The sequence below is a fragment of the Sander lucioperca genome, chromosome 22 (assembly GCF_008315115.2).
Source record: "Sander lucioperca isolate FBNREF2018 chromosome 22, SLUC_FBN_1.2, whole genome shotgun sequence".
NCBI classification, from domain to species: Eukaryota; Metazoa; Chordata; class Actinopteri; order Perciformes; family Percidae; genus Sander; species Sander lucioperca.
In genome coordinates, this window is record NC_050194.1 from 16,878,152 (window position 1) to 16,903,491 (window position 25,340).

At 42.8% G+C, this 25,340-nt stretch overlaps 1 protein-coding gene across 2 annotated transcripts in view; it reads left to right on the forward strand.

Annotated features, from left to right (window-relative positions):
* Positions 1 to 25,340, forward strand: part of adkb (adenosine kinase b) — a 114,856-nt gene that overhangs the window by 5,597 nt on the left and 83,919 nt on the right. For both annotated transcript variants that reach the window (XM_031315052.2, XM_031315053.2), the window contains exon 4: positions 12,820 to 12,898. In XM_031315052.2, coding sequence (XP_031170912.1) covers positions 12,820 to 12,898 — 79 coding nt within the window. The remainder of the gene's footprint in view (positions 1 to 12,819; positions 12,899 to 25,340) is intronic.

Genomic DNA, 25,340 nt, shown 5'->3' on the forward strand with positions numbered 1-25,340 from the left:
CAAATAAGGGACACACTGGTCATTCATACCCACTACTACCACTGAGCTGTGCTCAGAATAGCCAAGTTATAAATCAACCCTCTGTAACTGGGAGCCTCTCAACTTGACACGCCCACACATTTTTCCCATACTTGAGCCAAATTAATGCCAAGATGGCTCTGAATTCACTACTGCTTTGGGCTTAATAGTAGATCAACATAGATTTCACTGGCTTTCTTAGATTGACACAAAATTAATAATAATTATTTATTCCGAAAACGGCTTTGCTGAGCAAGCATGCTCTTTTTTCAGATCCTCCCCCCTTCACATTGCAAGCGGAAGCAACAGTAATATTATAGCCTTCCTCGAAAACGTGGTTTGCATGTCCCTGAACATAGTGCACTGCTCCTTTTTGAAATGCACCTAAGGGAAACAACAGAAAGACTAAAATTCAAACAGAACTAACCCTTAATTACCGAATGACCTCTTTCTTCTGGTTGATGAGTGCAGATGGTTTCTTTCAGGGAATTTAATTTTCGTGTAGACATAAAAAGTTCACCATCTGTAAGTAAGATGATGGTGAGAGGCAGGTGTTGAAGTGAAGTCTCAAGGATTAAACACTTTTCACATTCATAAGTAAATCACATATTCCAACAGTTTTTATGCGCTTGCCTCTTCTAACTGAGTGTGAGAATGCTTAAAAATATGATTGAATGATCTTTAATAATGACCTTGGTAGCAAAAGACACAAACAAAGTATCTGGACTAACTGCCAAAGTTTTACATTGCTTTCACAGCAACATGTTATTTTTTCAGAGTTGTAAGCCGTGGCCTCAAGTATTAATGTTAATTTTATTTTATTCAGCTGAGTGCTGGGGTTCATGAGAAAATAGGAAGATACTCGAAAACCCAACTGAAGTGTACTTGGTCTAACTTTTTCACAAGATTTCATTGTAAATTTGCTAAGTATCAGACAAACATTGGGACAGTAACATAACCTCCTTGGTGGATCAATCAGGCAGTTAAGTTATCGTTTTAGTGAGTATTTTTATTGAATTTAATTTAGTCATAAATGGGGATGCTGGTATTGCAGCCTTTGTGGGGACTCATGGATTCACTGATCGGATACCTGAGCTTCTCTTGTTCATTTTGCTCATGATGGAGCTTACCAGGCATTGCTTGTCATATTCAGACAGCTTGTAGCCAAATTGCTTGCCACCTGACCCACTCTTATAAGAGTGCAACAAATTACTTTTTTTAGGGCTTTATGAAATCAGGGTCGATTCACTGTGCACAAATGCTCTTTTACGGGAATACATTGCTCCACACTCGGGCACATTCACACCTCCAAGCGGCCCAGTACAACCACAGTCTAATCTGTTGGATGTAAGATAACTACATACCTCTTATCTGCTGGCCACTGAGCAGCTCCACTTAAGCAGTTTAGTACCTTGCTCAAGGGCATCTCTGCAGTGGTAATGTTCTTTCACTTTCTAAACCCAAATTCATCCTGCTGGTCTGGGGATTAAAGGATCAACTCCTGTTTGGTCTTCACCTGTTTGAGTTTTTTTTTTTGTATGTGCATACTCCATTGCTCCAGTCAAAATGTATCTTGACATTAAATCTTTGTCAGGACACTTGTATTATCAGGGCCATTCATTGGTTTGAGATTTGTAAGCAGGGGGGAGGAGAGACCACTTTTATGGATACAGCAATTTGTTTCCAGAATACTAACAGGGATACTGTATATTGGAGACACATCATTACATATTCTTGATTTTAATGTAAAGTAAAAATGGCTTAAACCTGTCAAATACTCATGAACTACTAATGCATTACTCAAATTTAAAGAAATGTGGCACTCTGTGATAATGTGGATCCATATGCAGATTAAACACCTGTAAACATTCTCTGTTGTTGAAGTGGCAAATGTAGAGGTGTGTTTTTAGTGCTTTTTAGTTTGATGACGTCTAATTTTATTATTAGTGCATGTTGAACAATTTCCGACCTGAGAAGCGATAAAATCTGTTGTAGCGTCTTGTGTATAAATTTAAAGCAAATCACAGTGCAGTAATTGTCAAATCATAAAGCACCTGAATAATGTGTCAACAATAAATGAATAAGAGACGGATCGGTACATCAGATGGTCTGTACCTTACAATAGGCTACCTTGTCAGGTCTTGTTACTTGACAAAGGGACACGTGACCTCGGGCAGCAGCAGCACAAAGCAGCATCATCAGCATTGTTGTTCTCCTCCGGCACAAAGGCAGCGGTGTTATCTTTAGCCCCACAGACACCGTTCCCTCCACATTCTGCACAAGGTCAGGGCGGGATTAACATGCAGCTTTGGTGGTTTATTCCCAACACAATGCATTTCAACGTATGTCCCCTCCAACGCCACACACACACACACACACACACACACACACACACCAGCATACTCTCCCTCATGTCCAGCAATTTCTATCTGAATGTATGTGCATGTGATGTTTCTATCACATTATCTATTAACATATAGCAGCACAGGTTATGAAAAAGCTTTAGATGCTGCGATATGAGCCTATTAAGAATGTTGGGTGACTACAAAGTGCAAAGAGGTCATTCACAAGGTAATTAATCCATAGATCCATAGAAGAAGAAGAACTTGACTGCAGTGTTGTGTGAGACCTAACATCATTACTTAAAAGGCCACAGTAGACTTACAAGTCTAGTCGACTAACACTATTGTTGTGCTTCTGAATCGACAGAGTTTAATACGATTCATTTTTTTCTTCCCGTCACCCTGGTGGGAGAGAGATCATTGGATGCAGTGCACTGTGGCCATGCCTGAATTTAATTATCTAGTCACAGCAGAGCTCACATAATCCTGTTGTGGCTGAGGAATTGCCTGCTGTAGAAACCATCAACATCCCTGTTAGTACTGGCTGGGGACTTAATGTTTTTTTTTCCCGAATAAGTCTCAAGTGTGACTTTTGATGCCTTTTTTCATTTCACGTCAAATGTTTTACAAGTTATAGTTGATTCCCATTTTTTATTCAAAACGCTGTAGTTTTATAATATGGAAACAAGTTTAGTTTTAGTAGTATCAATAAGTTGACCGACAAAGTTACTTGACCAACGTTTTTTGTAATTTATCAAGCAAAAATGCCAAGAATATGCTGGTTTCAGCTTCTCACATATGACAGTTAGCTTCTTGTCTCTGGTTTATGTCATTATACATTGAATATCTTTGGATTTAGGACCGTTTGTTGGAGCAAACAAAAATTCTAAAGACGTCACCTTGGCATTAATTAATCGAACAATTGAAGAAATAATCAAGAGATACAGTAAATTAATGAAAATAATAAAATGAGTTGCATCCCTAATAAAAGTAAGTGGTGTATCTGCTCTGCTGAAAAAAGTTCCTGGGTGTCTTGGTTGCCTAGTGGTTAAGACACATACTATAAAACCACAATGTCATGGTTCGTTTCCTGCCCCGGAGGATTGTGGTATTTCATACCACGCTCTTTCTCCCCATGTTTCCTGTCTGTATCTATACTTTCTCCCATCTAATAAAGGCAAACATGACAAGAAAGAAATACTAACTTCCAATGAAAGTAAATTCCCGCAGTGCAATCTCAACACTGCCCTCATCACTCTCTCCTCCAAATAAGGCAGCTTCTTAATACTTGTAGTTTATACATTGATTACAGTGTGGTGGTTGGTTGCTGTAAACGTACGGGTCTTTTACTGTAACTGCTTTTGTTTCAATGTTTTTTTCTGAGCTGCAGTTAAAAGGGTTGTTTTCAGTAGGTGCTGGTTTTTCAGAGGATGCCTCGGGTGTTTTGATTTTGGGGTATGAGAGGAAACCAACTAACCAAAGCACTGTGTTTGACTTCCTTTCCGCCTGCCTAGATACGAATCATTCTAAATTTCAGTGGGTGATAATATACAAAGCAGACATTTTAACTTGCCTCAGCAGGAAAAGCACAGGTGTAATTGATAATATTAAAACCGACTGCATTCCATATAGGCGAGCTGGTTCCAGGGTCCTGGTATTGTGCATACTGGCTCACTGTCAAGGCTTACTGGGGCACTTGATGGAACTTAGCCATTTGTTTCACCTGTGCTTTTCCTGCTATAACAGGTCAAAATGCCTGCTGTGAAAAAGGCCTTTTGTCAGATGTAATGCTGTGGTTCTTGCTCACGTTGTGTTGTCACTGCTGCCATCGTGTGGCTTAAAATATAAGTTTGATATCTGCAAAGGTAGGGTGCATGTTTAATGGACTTTAGAACTTGTAATAGTGGGGTATATAATGTCTTCATCTCAGATAATCAGACAAATAATCACGGTATATTCTAAGTAGAGTTGTGTTATTCGCTAGCGTTGCCTCTTTACATCCATACTGTTTTATCTTTGATTGTAGTTGCCTTGGAAATATGTATGTTGTCAGCAGTTGGTTGATATTTTATTTTAACTTTAACTTTTTTTTCTCAGTAGTGAACATCTTTGCTCAGGATTGAATTGCTGTAAAAGGGGTATGTATCTTTTATGACCAGCAGGGGGCAACAGTAGCCTGCTGTTTGTACCCCAAGGAGTCTCCATAGGAAACAACATGTCAACATAATGAAAACACGCCTCTTTCTGCAGGAGATTATAATGTGGGCAAATAGACATTTTATTTCAGGATAACTAGGCATTACAGGTTGTTTAGAACATGCAGCATTGCATAATATACCATTCACCCAAACCCTCATGGGCCTGTTAACCATATCATATTAGAGCTAATGATTATTAGTGTGTCAAATGAGCGAGTCATTGTTAGAGTACGTGTATTGTCACCTCGGAGAGGAAAAAAAAAAAAGATCAGTAGGCTTCTGAATATTAGTCGCGTTCAAACATTTGTTTTATGACTCCCTCTGTCCGATGATAATTAATTGTTTACTTTCTCATCTCTGGATGATGGCGTGACTCTTTTCAGAGATTGTTTGCTCACAGCAATTAAGATCATCAGTGCTCATCCTCCCTCCTCCTCCCTCTCTCTACCCCCCTCCCCCTGTCTCCCTCCTTTTCTCTCTTTCTCTGTGCTAAATGCAGATTAGCAGCGTCACAATCGCATCCAGAATGAGAGTAAACTCCTCATTATGCCGTGTGACCCTCTGCTGCATGAATAATTCAGGGCTGCAGCCTTAGTGGCTGGCTGTCATTAGCATTCCGGATGGCGAAGGAAAGCGAGAAAGAGGGAGAGAGAGGGTGGGAGACTCATATCACTGACAGGGCTGACTCAGGGGGATCAGCGCTGGATTGAGACACACATCACACACACATCATCACACGACACAGGAGATCAGTGGAGGTGCCTCTCCACTCACACACCCCGCTGTCTGTGTACATCTTACACACCCCTGCTGCTGCCGTGCAGCTCAATCTGCTTACTGGGAGGAAAACAACAAAGGCCTCTCTCACTGAGTACATGCTAAACACTCTGGCTCCTGGGTGTGTGCGTGTGATAGATTCTGCTCTGTAAACACACTTGACTCTACCCCTGTTTTTTTTATTTATTTATTTCTTTTTTGTTAATATATAACAAAGCAAATTGTGAGTGCTAGAAACCCCCGGCGGAGCTATCCTGGTGTGTCAGGAAGAGAAACACTCCTCCTTGTGTGTGCTCACATGCAAGCATGCGTGCAGAAGCTGCATGTGCTTGCCATGGTGCCACTTCACTAGATGCACTCATGCTTGACTGAGTGTGTAGACACATTACAACACCCCCCTCCCCACCCCTTTTTTTTTAACTTCCCGGCTCCCTAGTCTTTTGCTGAGGCTGAGTGCTGTACTACAGTACTTAAACTCACCTCCGCAGGTCCGCTGGGGGGTCAGAACATCCGGCTCCCTGCGCCGCTAAAGGGCAAAGGTTGCAGGCCTGCATCCATCAGTCGACCTCTGAGCCAAAGAGAGTGAGCAGAGATTAATGGCACTCAACTGGTAATTGAGACATCAGAAACATGTTCAGCCGCCAACCGCGCTGCTCTTGATGTTTTATTGATGTGCATGAATCTGACGATTTGGGGCGCTTGCATAAATCGGACATGCTCACCAGAGCTGTACTCAACTGTAAGAAATGTGGATCTAGACCCTTTTGAATTATAAAACAAGGATTTTTTTTTGAATAATCCAAATAAAGAAGCCTCATATCTTGTTCTGCTGTTATTTTTTGAGATGAAATAGGTTAAGACACTGCGATGCAGGTTGATTGCTCTGCATTTAGAGCCTACATGCTGCATCATGAGAGATGGCTGATGCAATCATAATTAAGGCTCGTCCTCGCCGGATCTGCAAATGCCTCCCTCTTGTTGTCGGTGGCTGCCAGCAGGTGGTGCCAGAAGGAAACATCACATGTCAAAGGGAGTGCAACAAACATAACTGTGCATGTGGGCGTCCCCCCCCTCCCCTCCCCTCCCCTTCTCTTCCTCCAACTCCCCCTTTTTTAAAGAGCGTTTTATAATTAAAATGGGGGCGTCTCAGCCAGTACATACAGCATGTTCCGTTCAGAAAAGCATGCTCAGGGCTATTTTTAGTCATCTTTGATCCCCAGCAGCCACACAGGAAAAGTCAATGATGACAGCAGCCCGTACACATGTAGGCTAGTTAGTATACTATCTGTGCTGATCATTTCGCTACACCTAGCCTGTGCGGGGGTGGAGATGGGAGACCTGACTGGTGAACAGGCCCGTGTGTTTAAAGTTCACATTGGGCCATATGGTCCCCGCAGTAGGGGGTGTTGGTGGAATTATTCACACGGAGCGCTCTGAATCATTGAGATCCTGGTATCAACCTCCAAGATAAGGGCAATGTCTCAAAGGCTTTGTGCTCCGGCTTCAAATCTCAATCCTCAAGAGAACACCAGAAGCCCCATCCTTGCTTACACGCTCCCGTCTTCCCACTCTCTTCCTCAATGTGTCCCTCTCCCTCTCTTTCTCTCTCTTTCATGTCCTCACACACACACACACACTCACTCACACTCCTTCTCCCACATCCACACAGTACAGTGTGACAAACAACGCCACCCTCTGCAGCGCAAAGCCAAAAACCTGTGACATTTCAGAGGAAATGATATGAACTCATCCTCCATGACCAGATTTTGCCCCCGCCGCCTAATCCTTGAGTGCAGCCTAATTAAGTACAAACAGCAGTCCTTGGTTAATGCCAACAAATGGGCTGCTGCTGCTGCTGCTGCTGCTGCTGCTGGATCGGCCGATTATTAAAGGGATGCACATTTGTTGTTTCTGCATTCTAATGCAATTACTTACCCATTATGACCATGTAATTGTGCAGTCATTAATTGTGCATCCCGTCTATAATACAAAAAGGCTCATCGTGGCTGGAGTCACGTTTTCTTTTTGCACCAAGGGACTCGAGGCAGGTTTTCTTAGCTGAACAGGGATTTACCCAAATGGATTGAAGATACCTGAACGATGGCGATATCGTAATGCTTTTGTGCAAATCAACATTCATCCCTTACTGTAGTGTATTAGAAGATGTCAGGGGATGGGAACAAGGCCTTGCTCGCTCTTTGAATCATGACTCATTTGTGTTCAGTACTTTTATGTGCCTCATTCTTTGCCATCTATTCCTATCCTGCCCTAATGTTCCACTGATAAGAATGTCCTATTCATTCTGCGTTCTTCACCAGTTGAGAGAGAGAGAGACACTACAGGCATTGAATGAAAAGCACATCTATTTCTGAGGGGGAGCGCGAGCACGGTAGAAGATAATTATTGATTTGAAATAAGAAAAGATAAGGCTCAACCTTGAGCAGCCCGGCGATAGCGCGCAGAACAGAATAATTAATGGGCCTGTCTTGTGTCGGGACAAGCGTTCACACTGAGACGAGCGTATTGATTTTAAATAGATAAACTGCGTAACCCTTTGTGAAGGGTTTGACAAACAATTTAATTGGGGGGAAAAACAACAATATTCCTCACCCTTTCCATCTCCCTTTCATCACATCCCTGAGCTGTTTTTCCTCTGCCTGACCTATGGAAACAATTACTGTGCATCAGGCCTTGTACTGCCTCCAGACTACCAAGTAAGGCTGGTGTAGGATGCACACACTGATTGGGGAATCTAATCAATGGTGGAACCTGTCTCCACTCCAGATGCCTGTGTTGAAACTGGGATTACCAAAGCCTTTTAGCTGTACGACCCCCTCTCTGCTTCTGTCAGAGAGACAGAAAGATGGATCTGCCTGTTTAAATGTACCTGCCTGCTATAGCTGAAGCAGAGCTAATTTACTGTTCCTGTACAACCCTCCTCCTTCCCAATCCCCAAGGAGAGCAGCAAAGAAGCCCCAGTCCTCTCACTTTTTTCCCTTGCCCTCCCCTGATTAGCGATAGGGGCTGTTTGATCATGTTTCCCTGCCTGTCTATGTGATTTGTAAGCTGTTTTAAACGTGAACAAGGCAATTAAATAAGGACGAACGCAGGAGAGTGGGTGCCGCGGTGATCATTAGCGATGAATTACCCCGGTGTGCACTCAAACACTCGGGAGGACTTTCAGGCGGACCACTCCCGAGGATCCAGATCCAATCTAGCCATTGATTAACAGAGACTTGTTCTTCCTGTGAAATCACTCGACGGGGATTTTAGGGCACTCATCCGGTCTTATCGAGATAGGCTAACATCAAAGGCGAATGAAGAGGGATTGGGTAAATGGGCTTGCCTTGCCCTCCATGTAAGAGACTTAGAGGAGCAAATCTTGAATTATTGCCTCATGTAAATAATCTACTCTGCTCTTTTTTTGGGGAGGTGAGAGAGGAACTCATGAGTCACTGGGGGCAGAGAACACTCATAGTACTTTGGAAGCTCTCATATTTCCCTTGATGGGAAACAACGGTGGGGGCTCCATCCCCAGGAATGTAAACAGCACGAAGTTCCTGACTTGTGTGATCTGCCCCAACAATTTGAATGTGTTAAGCCGGAGAGATGTAGAGGTATTAGTTTTCAAGGAGGGCTCTCATAACCTCTGAATACAAATATTGTATTCAGTAGCCTAATTCCCTTAATCTGTTGAAAATAAGTGCATCTATTAATCTCAAATTGGAAGGTATTATATTGAAATAAAATACCACAGTGCCTTTAGTTAAGAGTGGTATTTAACCAGAGTGTCAGTGGCGGTGGTCTCTTGTAAAGCATGTGTTATATAACACAGACTGTCCTCACATTAGTGGAATGCATGGCATAGTTGGAATTGCTCTTCCATTGAACAACACTGGTGGGTTTTAAAAGCAGAGGTTACTGGCTGAGAACATTTTGTTCAAAACAATTTATTTTTCTCTGCTCCCTCCCATCCCCGAGTGAGCTCAGACTGCAGTAGATGGAAAGGGATTTTCTCTTCCTAAATGGCCATGGGGGCCGTTTACGGTGTCACTACTATGGGATCACATGATGTTTGAGGGTTTAAAGGTCTCGAGGCAGCTGCTCCTTTTCGGATGGGATTTTCGAGGCGTCCAAGAGCAGGGCCCCATGCTGTCTGCACTGCAAGGTGGAGCAAATACTTCTAGGAAGAAAAAAAAACTAAAATCCTCAGAAGCAGTGTGTCTATTTGAAATGGGTTCTGGAGTCCCTCGGCTGCCTTCATGTTATAAACACCCACAGTGCTCAAATTCTTCCTTTGTCAAGGAGTCATAACAGGTGTCTCAGGAAGGAATTTTTTCGCGGTTAGCATATTTTCCACTTGCATGGAAAGTTTTCTTTTTTTTTTTTTTTTTCTTTATTAGGAACATTCTCCCCTAGGTAGACCCTTTGCCTTGAGATATGATATGCAGACTTTCTTTGAAGCAGTAAAGGTTACTTTCACACTCGCTGCAATTCGGCCATGCCTTGTTAAACCAGGTTGTGCTGAAGTATTGGAACACCTCTGGCTGACATATGTTGGTAAGCCATGATGCACTTTGCATACACATTATTCCTGTCTGCAGTGAGTACATACAACACGCGTAACATATTTCTAGGTTCAACTTCGAAATTCAAGCTCCCCCAAAATGTGCAACCTTTGACCTCCACCGAAAATGTTGTTATACTCCTAAAAAGGGAATGCATCGGCACTCTGTAGCCAACCCTTTACGTAACCAGCACCCCTTGGGATTACACTCAAAGCCTTTTCCCAACAACCCCTCTTACTCAGCTAATTTAAGGTGAAATACACCAGTGGGAATGGTATAGTGCACATTGAACTATTTACCATGTCATTGGATTTTTTTTCCCCCTGTTGTAAATACTCTTACAAATTGACAGTCTTCAATTTACAGTTGAGGGGAAAAAAAGCCAAGGACCTCCTTATGTGGCGTATCAACTTGACTGCAGTTGTGTCAATTTCCAAGTTTATATAGCCAGCCCTCTGGGAGGCTGTTTGTGTGAACGATGTGAAGAATACACATTATTCATATTCTCAGCTCCCCAGATAAAGACTCTATCTCGCAGCGTAGCCCAGCTTTGCATTACGTTACGCCTAAGCATTGAAGCTATTGATGTTTGAAATGGCAATATGATGGGAAAATACAAAAATGATAGAACCACCTTCAGTATTTCACTGGAGACCCAAGGGTGTTCCTGTGGTTATGTTTGAAAACTCAGCAATTGTTTACTCCCCACTCCCCAATGTCATGTCTGTTTTCTTGACTCAGTGTGTTTGGTCTGTTACACTCATCTCTTAACTCTGCCGTATGGTTCATACATCAAACATTTAATCAGATGTGGTCTCTTTCAAAACAAGTTATCCAGCTATGAGGTTTTTGTACACAAGGAATTTATAAAACTTGTTTTTCTAATTGCTCTGAAAACAACACCTATGAAATTAAAAAAATACTGCCTATCTGAAAAGGTTAATCTTTCATGAAATAAAAGAAACTTATAATAGTTAATTTCATGCAGCCCTTTTAGGAAGTAGTATAAGTTCCCAGAAATAACTTTCACTGCTCATCTTGCTTCAATACTGTATGGCTAACTGCAACCATGTGTCGACAATGTTCCTCTTTTGCTTTTATCAAGTTTGCATTTAGACCCTAACTGCCTCTTTTCAACTCCAGCAACATTTGTGGTCAACTATCCCATTTAACTAAATCCAGCATTTGCTTGCAACTTTTTTTCTTTTTCTTTTTAAGCAGTTTATTGGAAAAGCTTGCACCTGGAATGTCACAATTGAATAAAAATGTATGCCACTTTCATTTTTTATTATATTTTATTATATTGCAGAGCTGACATGCTGCTATCTTCTTTACAGAGAGATATAAAAGGAAAATCCAAATATTTTGATGATTTTAAATAGAAATTAAAGTGAGCCAAAACACCTGGGTGCCATGACATCATCTTCAATGCGACACTCGCTAAATCCTTTCATCGGCAACCAAACAGAGGAACATCTGCACTTCGTCACGTGTGCGAGTTAATAAAAAAAAATTGCAGTCGCTACTGATGGAAGCTTGGCTATTTAAAAATAGCGGGTTTGTGCAGGATGTCCTGTGTTGCACTAGTGACTGTTCTCTCTGACCAATCAGTGGTCTGCAGTGTTTCAACTCCACCTTCGGTATCGGCTCAGCTCGCTTGGAACCTCGACCAAGGTGGTACCGAAAAGTACTAGGTACTATCCACAACTTTTGCTAATGGACAACCAAAAAATAGCGGAGTTGAGTAGAGCTAGTGCCGTACCATGCGGTTGAAATTAGACATATGGCTTGCGATTGAGAGTGCGGGTAATTAGTTAGCAAACAAGCAAGCAGAGAGGTCTAAACAGGTTGTGAATAGTAATGCATAAATGGTTAAAATAGCTAGCTAAAGGGCGCCTGGGTAGCTGACTTGGTAGAGGGTGCGCCCATATACAGAGGCTAAGTCATGCGGCCATGGATTTGGTTCCAACCTGTGGCCCTCTGCTGCATGTGATTCCCCATCTTTCTCCTCTTTCATGTCTAAGCTGTCCTATCGAATAAAGGCTTAAAATGCCACAAAAAAAACCTTAAACAATGAATAAACATACTTAAATAAATGAGTTTTCTGAAAGTAATGGATAAATGTTTAAAATAGATAGCAGACTTGATGTATAGCAGAATGAGTTGGCTAAAAGTAACTTGTTGAACTAGTTAGCTAAGTCATGTAATGGTTGAAATGTCCAGCTGGCCAATAGTATACTATACAATCTTAACTGTCCTGTTAATGATCTTTTAATCAACACAAAATCTTTCTTCTCTGTTGGCATGCAAAATGTATTATCTTAACATAACGTTAGAATGTTATTATCCTTTTGCTATTATTTAAGTTGGGCATGTTAGCATGCTAACATGCATTTGGCATACTAACGTTAGCATGTAGGCATGCTAACTTTAAGATGTTATGTAAGCATGCTAATATGTGATTAATATTTGTCTAGCATGTTAGCAGGTTTTGATGCTAACATTAGTATTTCAGCATGCTATGCTAGCCTGATCCCATATTACAACTGAGACTTATGGAATGTGGTTATTGTGTCCTGTGTTGAACTAGTGGAAAGTATGTTGATAGTGATAAAAAGGTTAATCTTCCGAGTCATTAGGATCCATTCTCTGGAGACCACAAATATCTGTTCTAAATTTCATTATCTATATTCACAGCTGCTCTTCAACTGTACCTGTGTAACCTCTCCTAATGGATTTTGAATTGACTAATTTGTGGTGTTTATGAAATGCCATTTCTCCTCTACACATGTTGTAATGTGTTGATAAACCTGTAGTCTGCTCATGCTACAGCTCTATCAGCAGGTCTGGTCTAATTCACTTTGCGGTTAATCTTGTGTTGTCTTTTCTAACAACTCTTGTACTTCTTTATTTCAGGTTTGAAGAAATTGTCAAGAGGAACAAAGTTGAATATCATGCCGGTGGTTCGACCCAGAACTCTGTGAAAATTGCTCAGGTTAGTCTTCTCTAGCCCTCTGCAGTGTGCCTGAGTGTGTTTTGAATATACAGTGATATGCTTATAACCTTAGGTTTGTCAGCCTGGGAACACAGAGCATAGCTGCACAGCATGTTGACACATAACAGTTTTAGGTGTTGTGAATTCATCAAACCTGCCGCGGAAAGAGAAAGGCAGGGAGGATTCATAATATTTGCAGTGTTATCTAGTTGGCCTAATTTCCTGAGACATATCAAACATCAATTAGAGAGAATTACAAGTAGATGCAATTAACATGCCACAGCAAATTATATCAAACAAATGCTGATGTTCTCCCTAGCTGTCAGACAGATTTGATTTGATCTAAAAGAAGTTGGTGATTGTCCAAATCTAAAATGCCAATCTGAATTTGTGAAGATTATTCACTGAATTCTTTTTTTTGTTTTAAGTGACTGCAGTAAGTCTGTGAATTTGACATGCAGTGATTAGCTGCTGATAAAGCTTTGGTCTGCTTACAATAAACAAAGACAAAGCACCCAGCTGAAAAATAATTCTCTTCCAAAGAGAAATGAGTGCAGAAGCTAATTGAGAGGCTGATGTTTGTGAATGCTCCGTCTCTTTTTCTTGTGCGTGGGTTTTTTGTTTGTATGTGTCAGTATAGTGTGTGTATAGTTCGTATTTGTACACATGCTTGTGTGCGCGCGTTTCTTTTTCATGTGTGTATTTGACACAAGACAGATACAGAGAGAGGGAAAAGAAAGCAGGCAGGCCCTCAGGCTGCCACCATCTCCATGCTTTGGAGACATTAAGCATCCTTTAAAGAGAGACGCGGAGCTGTGCACCTCCATACAAACACTCTTTAATTATCAAGATCAGAAGCATTTACATAAACCTTAGTCACTCGCAGATATTAACAGCCAACTTGATTTTATTCTTTGGCCAACAACTCCCCCTATTTTTCAAATGTTGTGTACTGGTGCGCTCACTTTTCCACTTACAACCTTGAAAATTGCAATTGCAACATTTTCCACAGAGATTATTTCCTTGTTATTTGTCATGACACAAGCTAAAGCAATATATTTAGTTTGGTCTGCCTCAGTTAAGACATACACCTTGACAAGGATTTTTAAATGTTTTATTTAAGAAGACACTGAAGGAAGTATTAACTCCTTTGTGAAATCAGATGAAGAATGAGATCTTTATTGCTGGAGAAAGAGCTGTTATGGCCTCTGTGCCTTGTGAGAAGCGTTCAGTCGACTAAATTGGTCTTATAATGGCATGGCAGACCCCAGTCAAATGTTATTCTACTCTGTTTAGTTGGATATTTACCCCCTTCAGAGAGAAGATGTAGAGCTGATTCTGAAATGCTCATGATAACAAGAGTGTTTTTGTCCCACACCCAGAAGTCTCAGAAACAGTTTCTGTCAATATATACCTTGAAGCGCTGACTTTTCCACATTCCACTTTCAGGTGATGGTGTTCTTTTATGAAAAATGTATAATGCATAACCGGCTCCCAGATTATCACATTGTAGCTCTTGCAATATGTGAAACTTCAAACCCTGCTGTATTGTGGAAGCTAAACCTTCAAACACGAATGATATGCACTGCAGCACTGAATCCACATCAAAGGGCCCAGTGACTAAATGAGATGCTCGATCCAGGGCAGGTTTGCTCAGGAGCACCACCACCGCTGCTGGAAGAGAGAGAGGTGTTCAGAGGCTTTGCACAGGAATCGCTGCACATGCTGGGAAAACCCAGGGTGTGGGAGGATCAATGCCTTTGCCAGTAGAACTCCTACTTTCCTCCAAAACCTAACCGCTTCATTGGAGGCTGTAATAGGTTAAATACTGCCGCTTCATCGGAGTTAAGATTTCTGCACTATCAAGGAGAACCTAAACCTCGGCTTTAAGAAGATGCAGAATCGATGGTAATTGGATTTAGTCAAATGAGAATTGACCAAGCTGAAGCTTAGACGGATAAGTATTGTTTCCCTTTAACCACCGTCTCTGCCCCACTCTTTGATCGAAATCATCTGTTGCAGTGTTTGCTTGTCGTCGATTGGTTGCAATCAGTGCTATCTTTAACACTTGGGAGTGCATTTTTATGGCTCCTGTCACTACTTATCCATATTCAAAGCAAACTAGACGTCCCAAGTTAGACATATCGACACATTTGTACTTCCTTATCTGTGCACCAGTGCTCCTAAATAAGCCTTAGATTTAGTTTGGATCATGTCAGTGAAGTTGGAAGCTTGTATGCAGTGCTGTCTGGCTCTGATTCTTAAGAAGAAATGCAATCATAGAAGTGGGTTGGAGATTGTTGCCTTTGCCCAGGCTCTAACAAACACCATGCCCTGAAGGTGCTTCCGACATAAAGGCTCACCTACTGAATGTTGCAAGGCTGTAAGGTAACAAAAACCAGCCCAGCGTTGCTTGCTCACATACAGTTGCTCACATACAGCCTTACACATCAAAGGGCTTCTCCTCCGATAGGGCACGGCGGGAAACAACAATCATATTTTTTGCAGTCATTTACAAAGTTGAAGGGGGGAAAATTGTGGCCTTTCTGAGCATGTGTTTCAGAATTTGGTACCAGTGAGCACGCATGGTGTTTATCACAGGTGGCAGAAGCGGTGGGGCGAGTCAGTTGACTGGAGGGCTGTATCAAGAAGCACAGTCAATTCATTTAGACAGAACATCAAAGTCCTCCAACAGCTCCTTAGGGCCAAGAGATTGAAGTCTGAGCAGAGACAGGCTCATAGGGAGTTATTGCTGCTGCCAGGGAAGTAGATCCTACTCTGAGTGCCTTGTGTAAACCGTGCATTCTCATTATGGTCCTCACAAATCAACAGCTTTGACATACTTTATTTCTTTGCACTGTAAGCAGGCTTTGTACCCATTCACCAAAGGGACAAATTGCTATGTCTAAGTATGCTAGCTGTGAACGCGTCACAAGAAGTTATGATTAGGTATGTTCCCTTTTCTTTATTTAGATTGTGTGCTTTGTTTACAGTCTAGATCATCAATTTACTGTGATGTCTTAATTATTGTTTAGAAAGTAAAGGCTTTTGAAAAATCTGCCGTCTCTGTTTTGGTTATGATGCCTGTTTAACATTTCCTCAGACTTGGTCAATCGTGGACGGGGTGAATGGGGCCCAGGCTTGGATGTTGGCTCTGCGCTCTTAATTGGAAACGCATGTGCACCACACTGTCGAAAGTTGTATTTAAAAAACAGAACAATCTCACAGCACTACTTGACTTCGAAAAAGGTCCTCATCAGCTCATATTTTGTAGGGGGATACTTAAACTGGGTTTGATGTCTCATTGAAGGCACTGACTTATTTCTCAGGGTGAAAATATTCCATGACCTAATGTTTGGCTTTTACAGCTCGTTTTGTTAAATAAATAAAGAACAGCAATGTGCCTCTATTTGAATGGGCTAAATGAAGAAATGCCTACGTCTGGTTCCACTTAGAGAACTGAGGACAGTTAAGGAGAAAGAGTGGAGCTTTTGTGTTCAAGCTATGTGACTGAACTTTCAGGAGGATGTTCTTATACGCCAAAAGAGGGTATTCACAATTTTACTGTTGCTTTCTGCTTTTACTTACATTCTTCTCACACTTTATGAAAAGTGTTAAGACTGTGAAGAGACATTTGAGACATTCAATGGTTGTTCATTCTTTAGCTTCTGGGATAAGAGCTTTTGGTTTTTGATCACATTGAGTGAGCTTGTAGTTGTATGGATCTTGGCACAGCTGTGCCGAAAGGAGCACGCTAATGACCGATTAAAACCTGAACCCTGGTGGGCCTTTGAGTTTCACGCTGCAGAAATCAACCCTCTCAAATATGTGCCTGTTGTTAAAGCAAAAGCCTCTTGTTTGTTTTAAGACAGGTTAATTGCAGAACCACTGTTAGCACCCGCTCTGAGCCGTTTTATGGCACCGGGGTCTTGCCGCTTCCTTCCTATAATGAAGCAGTGGCAGGTCACAGTCTGTTAAGCTTCTTGTGCGAGATGCATGAAACCAAATGGATTTTCCCCCCCTTTTCATTCCCATCTCCACTCATTCTAGACATTCCAGGTGTGCAAGTGTGCACTTGAGGGGGGCTGCCATTGTTTTTTCTCGGCACAAGCAGCGGAAGCAAAGAACGCCTCATTCGCTTTGATGAGCGATGTGTTCATGCGTGGGCTTCAATGTCACCCGCCATGAGGCAGCTGTGAAGTCGCAGCTCACGTCTGTGGTGCCATTTACTCAATGATGAAGTGGGGAGATCTCTGTTGGTTGCACATCTACCTCCCCCCTTTACACACACATGTCTGAGCGTGTGTTCCTCCCACCTCAACTGTATTGTGACTGTATGTCACAGCTAATACCAGCATGCATTAAATCTCAAGCTCTGTGATCACAATGATAAAGGTTGACTGGGCGATTATGCAAGGCTTTGTCATCAGAGGGATTTGTTAACAGCTGATAGCCCCGCCGCCTGGCGCCGTCTTTCTTCTGTTTCCTCGAATTTGACTTTCACACGAAAATAATTTGTGATTTAATTTTCCTCTCAGATGCACAAGATTTGTGTTGCCTTGGCGAGAAATGGCACAGATTGCTCTATAGGTGACATATTACTGTCCCTGTTGAAGTTAATTTGCCGTCAAATTTGCGACTTAATTTAAGCTGCCAAAGGGAAGACATGGGGAGTAGATTGAAACTCATAAGTATGCATTGGAAAGAGTGTTGATTAACATTGAGGGCTCAAGAGACAGACTCACTCAATGTGTATCATCTGGCCTTGGAGGCTGGCAGTGGAATTGAATGTGATATCTTGCATAACATGTCCTTGCTTTAAGTCCTTGGTTCCAGGCTCAGGAAGAAAGGCAGCACCATTGGCTTGCTTGCTTTCTGCTTGGCTGTTGTACAGTTACCCGGGCTCGAGGCGAGCTCTGAGTGATATCTAAAAGGGCTTGTGAAACAGACAGTAGTCTACATATCTGGCAGCATTGAAATGTCAAATTACCAAATTATATTTTGCACAGGACACTTGGTTCACCTGCCACCTTGCTGTATTCTGCAGTTAAAAGCATCCACTTGTATGTTTGGTGCACAGGCGATGAGAAGAATCTGCTCATATGACAGTGGTATGGTGTAAGAGACTTTCAGACTGTAAACAATGGTTCATTAAACAAACTGTTGGTTTGATTTATCTGTTGACACAGGTCAAGTAACTAAATGAAAGGATGATGTTGTGTAAAATGTTGTGCATTTTACACAACTGTTCTACTGTTTCACATGATTATTGAACAATGCCCCTCTCTCATATTTCCCCGCAGAATGGCTGTGGCAGTAGCATTTATTTGGCACATTCTCAGCATGCTCCTACTCTTGCGGTTGAAGTGTTGCATAGCAACTGAGAAAAACAGCTTTAAATATTTTGGTTAAAAAGGTTTTAAGAAAATAAAGAACAGCCTGCAATTACTGTTCATTTCTCCCGAGTTCATAAGTTTAAGGAGCTGTAGTATTGTGCCAAGTAATAAATAAAATCCCAAATTAGGCTTTGTGTTTGCTTGGAAAAACTGAGAAACGTTATGTCTGGAATATTGCGTCCCCTTGTGCCAATTCAGTTGTTCATCTATAGGTATTTTGTTTATTGAATAAATGCTGGCAGCTCTCTGCACCTTCACTAATTTACAAGTGTTTTGAAACAAAGCTCGCAGTAGTTTTCAGAGTGCAGCTTGGCTCAGTTTTCAAGCCAACTGAGTATATCTGTGACAGGATGGAAAATGTGTAGGTGAGTGCAAATTTGAAGTGATGTGCCTCAGGAAAACGGATGGGGATGGATCGACGGGGATGGGGGCGCATGTGGAGAGAGAGAAGGCTGGATGACGCACAGCAGGTGACAGACAGACACTAATAGTAATGGCTCTTATCAGTGCTTCGCTCGCTCCCTCTTTTCACATGGGCTCTGACATCCTCCTCCTACTCCACCCCCTCCATCTAGCAGGGGGTGCTGGGAGCTCGCTGGGTTGTGCAGCCCGCTCAGACGGAAAGAGCCTGCCAAACACCGGTCCCCTCACATATAAATTGCATCATTAACATCGCCTAGATTATTCCAAGCTCTCCCACCGGGTTTATGACAGCACCGGCTCAACTTAACTATTTGACTCACTGAAGACATTCAGGTTTCCTGAGTGAGCTGTGCTCAGATATGTGGTGAAATGCGCCAGTTCTATTCTCTGTTAAGGTTTTAAACAAATCCAGAGGAAATCTTTATTTTCTGTCTAGAGTTGTCAAAACTTTAGTGGTGTGTTGTCATGCACACCAATGGAAGACTGGTTACTATTAGGGCTGGGTGATATGGCTGAAATCAATTTCACATAAGTAACTATTTTTCTACTAACTCAATATATATACAAATCAAATTGGTTTGATGCAACATATACACTATATATTCTGTCAGACAAGTCTCTTCACATGTGTACACACTTTGATAACCAACTGTGTTAGCTTTTTAATTACCATATATGTTCTGTATTATAACACTGTAAAATAACTGGATAATACAATGTGCTCATTTGATCTATTGATTGTTGATTGATTGTTTTGAACACTGAAATTCGGCCCTACTTTAGTTTGAAATGGAACTGTACATTTCCTAATAAAAATAAGAATATATTTTAATTGATCATTACAATGAACTGTGTTCCACTGTTACGCATTACACCAGACAAAATTCATCATGTGTAAAACAAAAACGCATGTTAGTTTTTCATTAGACTTTTCTGTGAATTGATCATTTGGATAACTGTATTTTGTAAAACAACAAGATATGATGCCATCATTGTCATTTAAAAGTAATTAAAGTAATGTACGTACCTCTCCGGGAACCATCACCTTATCGTGGTGGAGAGGTTTGTGTGTCCCTATGAACCTGAGGGCTGTGTTGTCTGGAGCTTTGTGCTCCTGGTAGGGTCTCCCAAGGCAAAGTGGTCTCAGGTGAGGGGCCAGACAAAGAATGGTTCAAAAACCCTATGAGTGACCGAGGAAGAGATGGAGTGACCCTGCCCGGAGGAAGCCCGGGGCCCCCGTCTGGAGCCAGGCCTAGATGGAGGGCTCATCAGCGAGCGTCTGGTGGCCGGGTTTGCCACGGAGCCCGGCTGGGCACAGCCCGAAAAAGCTACGTGGCCTTGTGGTACCAGAGCACCCTAGGCCAAAGGTCAATGATCGATTTTATAATCGTTTCATCTGATCTGAGGCCGTATGTTTTGGACACTCGGGTGAAGAGAGGGGCAGAGCTGTCAACCGATCACCATCCTGTGGTGAGTTGGGTCAGGGGGTGGGGGAAGACTCTGGACAGACCTGGTAAGCCCAAACGGGTAGTGCGGGTGAATTGGGAACGTCTGGAGGAGTCCCCTGTCCGACAGACTTTAAACTCACACCTCCGGCGGAGCTTTTCGTGCATCCCTGTGGAGGCTGGGGGCATTGAACCCGAGTGGACAATGTTCAAAGTTTCCATTGCTGAAGCTGCGGCGAGGAGCTGTGGTCTTAGGGTCTTAGGTGCCTCAAGGGGCGGTAACCCACGAACACCGTGGTGGACACCGGTGGTCAGGGAAGCCGTCCGACTGAAGGAGTCTTTCCGGGATATGTTATCCCAGAGGACTCTGGAGGCAGCTGCAAGGTACCGAAGGGCCCGAAGGGCTGCAGCCTCTGCCGTGAAAGAGGCAAAGCAGCGGGTGTGGGAGAAGTTCGGAGAAGACATGGAGAAGGACTTTCAGTCGGCACCAAGGTGCTTCTGGAAAACCGTTCGCCACCTCAGGAGGGGGAAGCGGGGAACCATCCAAGCTGTGTACAGTAAGGATGGGACGCTGTTGACCTCAACTGAGGAGGTAATAGGGCGGTGGAAGGAGCACTTTGAGGAACTCCTAAATCCGACTAATACACCCTCTATGGTAGAGGTAGAGCTGGAGGATGATGGGGGATTGTCGTCAATTTCCCTGGTGGAAGTTGCTGACGTAGTTAAACAACTCCACAGTGGCAAAGCCCCAGGGATTGATGAGATCCGTCCAGAAATGCTTAAAGCTCTGGGTGTGGAGGGGTTGTCTTGGTTGACACGCCTCTTCAACATTGCGTGGAAGTCTGGGATGGTGCCTAAGGAGTGGCAGACCGGGGTGGTGGTTCCCCTTTTCAAAAAGGGGGACCAGAGGGTGTGTGCCAATTATAGGGGTATCACACTTCTCAGCCTCCCTGGTAAAGTCTACTCCAAGGTGCTGGAAAGGAGGGTTCGGCCGATAGTCGAACCTCAGGTTGAAGAGGAACAATGCGGATTCCGTCCTGGTCGTGGAACAACGGACCAGATCTTTACTCTCGCAAGGATCCTGGAGGGAGCCTGGGAGTATGCCGGTCTACATGTGCTTTGTGGATCTGGAGAAGGCGTATGACTGGGTCCCCCGGGAGATACTGTGGGAGGTGCTGCGGGAGTATGGGGTGAGGGGGTTCCTTCTCAGGGCCATCCAATCTCTGTACGACCAAAGTGAGAGCTGTGTCCGGGTTCTCGGCAGTAAGTCAGACTGAAAAGAGAGCTGAGCCAGAAGGCAAAGCTCTCGATCTACCGGTCAGTTTTCGTTCCTACCCTCACCTATGGTCATGAAGGCTGGGTCATGACCGAAAGAATGAGATCCAGGGTACAAGCGGCCGAAATGGGTTTCCTCAGGAGGGTGGCTGGTGTCTCCCTTTAGAGATAGGGTGAGAAGCTCAGTCATCTGTGAGGAGCTCGGAGTAGAGCCGCTGCTCCTTCGCGTCGAAAGGAGCCAGTTGAGGTGGTTCGGGCATCTGGTAAGGATGCCCCCTGGGCGCCTCCCTAGGGAGGTGTTCCAGGCACATCCAGCTGGGAGGAGGCCTCGGGGAAGACCCAGGACTAGGTGGAGGGATTATATCTCCAACCTGGCCTGGGAACGCTTCGGGATCCCCCAGTCGGAGCTGGTTAATGTGGCTCGGGAAAGGGAAGTTTGGGGTCCCCTGCTGGAGCTGCTACCCCCGCGACCCGAGACCGGATAAGCGGACGAAGATGGATGGATGGATGGATAAAGTAATGTACCAAGCAAAAATCACCAGTTCCAGCTTCTTAAATGTGACGATTTGCAGCTTTTCTGTGTATCATATGATTGTAAACAATACATTTTAGATAATTCATAACGTATTAATTGATATAATAAAATGTGTTAGTTGCAGTTCTGATATGAATCCAGTGAAGGTCAATAAATCATAATGTTGAATAACTGGCCAACTCTAGTTAAACTAGGGCTGGGCAATATATCGATATTATATCGATATCGTGATATGAGACTAGATATTGTCTTAGATTTGGATATCGTAATATCCTGATATGACACAAGTGTTGTATTTTACTGGTTTTGAAGGCTGCATTACAGTAGAGTGATGTACTTTTCTGAACTTACCAGACTCTTCTAGCTGTTCTATTGTTTGCCTTTTCCCCACTTAGGGACTGTTCGTTATTTAATTAAGGGGCCACCGGAGGAGTTTTGTGGCCTCTAACCTAAAAAGACTTGACCCTCCCCTCGTCAGTAATAATTTTCCTATGACCCTCCAAAATGATTTGAAAAAGAGGCATGACCCTCCCCTTGCATGCAAGTTTGCACTTAGCAAAGAAGTACAGATGCCATTTGATTTTTACAGCCATGACGTACAGGAGTTATCCTCTGCATTCTCATCTTACACATCACACTCCTCTGTTATGGTGTGGTGGCCATTTCAGTAGATTTACTCACTAACATTGTTGTGGAAACACAATAAGCATGGGAACTAAATGCACACTTCATGCATTACTGCATTATTTCAAATACTAAGTTACTCCTCTAGTAAACTAGTATTCATATGAAATAAAACATTGAGACCATTCAGCAAAGGACAATGGGAAATAACAATTCAACACTGGTTGCTATGGACTTGTCACTAGGCTTCGTCATTGTATATTTTAGCACATAGGTAAAGGTGCCGAAGCTGAACATTATATTCCAAAACACATATGTTTATTTTTAAAGCAGATTTTAAATTACATTGTAACAATTTAACAATTCGCCCTAATGAAATCCAATCGCGGCACGGCTGTTTTGGAAAATGTAACGGTGAACAATCAGTGTTCGAACTACAGTCTGTTGAGATGCCTCTCCAAACTCACCATAAAACGTTAAGACGCGTTGAGAAAAAAAATCCGTATTTTGCCGTAATCCAATGACACGGGAAAAAAGTAATCCACAGTGATCAGTAGATCCAGAAACAGAGTCACGGTGTATCCAGCAAGGCCTATACGAGCGTCACATTCAGCAGCCAGCTCCAAACAGGCGAACGAGGCCTCTCCACTTCGCCGTTTAAACAAAGTGGAATAAACGTATACAAGTCCAAATCTACACAAAACCTGCAATAAATTAGTAAGCTGACATCACATTTATATACATGGCATTTAGGAAACCTTTATTGCAAGGTTGGCACGGCAAGATGTCCAGACTAGTGCAACAGTAACTTTCGTTTTTTGCGTCCTGCTGCTTCCATAGTCAGCCAGGTAATATTTTTTTTACTAAAGCAGTATATGAAATCAGATGTATTACCTACCACCATTTAGTTGTTTTGTGGTATTTAAGATATTTATAAAATATATGGTCATGCCAGACGTAATTATTCCACTAATTTTTTAAACAATGCAATTACCCATTTCAGCCACCAGGGGGGCAGTGCTCCTTCAACGAGGACAAGATATTTTGTTTAGGCACCAATTGTCAACCCTAGAATATCGCCGCAATATCGATATTGAGGTATTTGGTCAAGAATATCGTGATATCTGATTTTCTCCATGTCGCCCATCCCTAAGTTAAACTATAACATCAAGAACTTTTAACACCAATGTCCACTTAACCCTATACTACTAATTGTCCCTTCTTTAAATTACATAAGACAATCCGTGATCTGTTGCACCTCAGAAGGAGGCTCTTAAGCCCAGTTGACATATGCAGTGGAACTGGATGGAGCTTCCTCCTCAGATCACTAGGCAATTAACTCTGTAATTACTATCCGAGGTCAGGGTTAAGCTCCGAGTTAAAGGTTGGAGCAGCAAACATTTTATATGATCCTCTTACTCTATTATCCTTTCTCACTGCTACAAGGTTTTACCTCATGGGGAGAATACATTACATAAAGCCCCTTGGCAATTACTCCTCAATGAATATCCTCATGGTGTATAGTCCATATGATTAATCTGGAATCCCCTCTGCCCCTGTCCAACTGCAGGCCTGGCTCTGCTTACCATGCAAGTTTCATTTACACCTGAACAAATGGCTCCTTTAGACAAAAAGTGCCAACCTTTTACTTTTACTGGCTGCTCGGGAGAAGAAAAAAACAAGAGAAAAAGCGAGGGAGAGCACAACCTCCTGCAGTAAAAAAAGATATTCCAACAAGGAGAAAAAGGAGGGGGGGGGGGGGGTCAGAGTGGTTGGTGGTGGGGAGTTTTTGGGAGGGGCGGGGGGAGGAGGGGGGGGGGGAACGCTTAATAGTGTTGAATAAAGGAACATTTATTTTTGTGCTTCGGCCTGTAACAGCCTCAGGAAATAGTTCAGTCTCTTGATCGGGAGCAAATCCTATTAACTTACAGTGCTCTCACTCAGGGTAATGGGCTCCACCTTGAGACTTGGGAGAGCACTTTTCCCTCTGACACATTGATACCGGTGTCTGGAGGGCTTTGCGTTGGGTAGTCTAACACTTGGGCAGAGACTAATCAAGTCAAACAATCTACTGGGCTGGAGCAACACGGAGTGAGGATGTTGATATCCAGCGAGTTCATTCAACAGGCCCCTTCACACGTTCCTAACCCAATACCAAAGGATCAGTGCACGGGATCAGTTCAAGATCAGGTTATTCGAACCCCTGAGAATTGTAAAGCGATCCCTGAGCAGCTTTTGCTTTCTCAGGGCTGATCGGAGCTGTCGGCTCTGTTATAGACTGCAAGGGCCAAAGGGAACTCCTGGGGTCTCCATTTTTTTCTGTCCAGCAAAGGCTGTGTGTCTGACAGTGTTTGCACTGTATGTGTGTGTTTCTGGGAGAAAGAGAAACTCAATTTACAGTATGTGGGTAACCACCATCCCAAAGCCAATTGGTAGAGAAACTCCAATATCTTTTAGTGAAAACATAGAGCACCTCTAGTTTATTATTTTCTGTCAGGAATCTAATGTTTCAAAAATGGCTGTAGTTAGTTTAAAGCTGCCACATACTGTTATCAGCCTCCTGCGAGAACCTTCGGAGAAATGGGAGCTCTCTATCAAAGCATAAATACTCCAATTAAGAGACTCCACCAGATTGAAAATCGCCTTTGTGGGTGGCGACATACTTCTCTCCTCTGCTAAAATGCAGCAAATTGCTGGTTTCCCACCACATCCCACATGTTTTTTGCATATCGGCACCCTTTGAA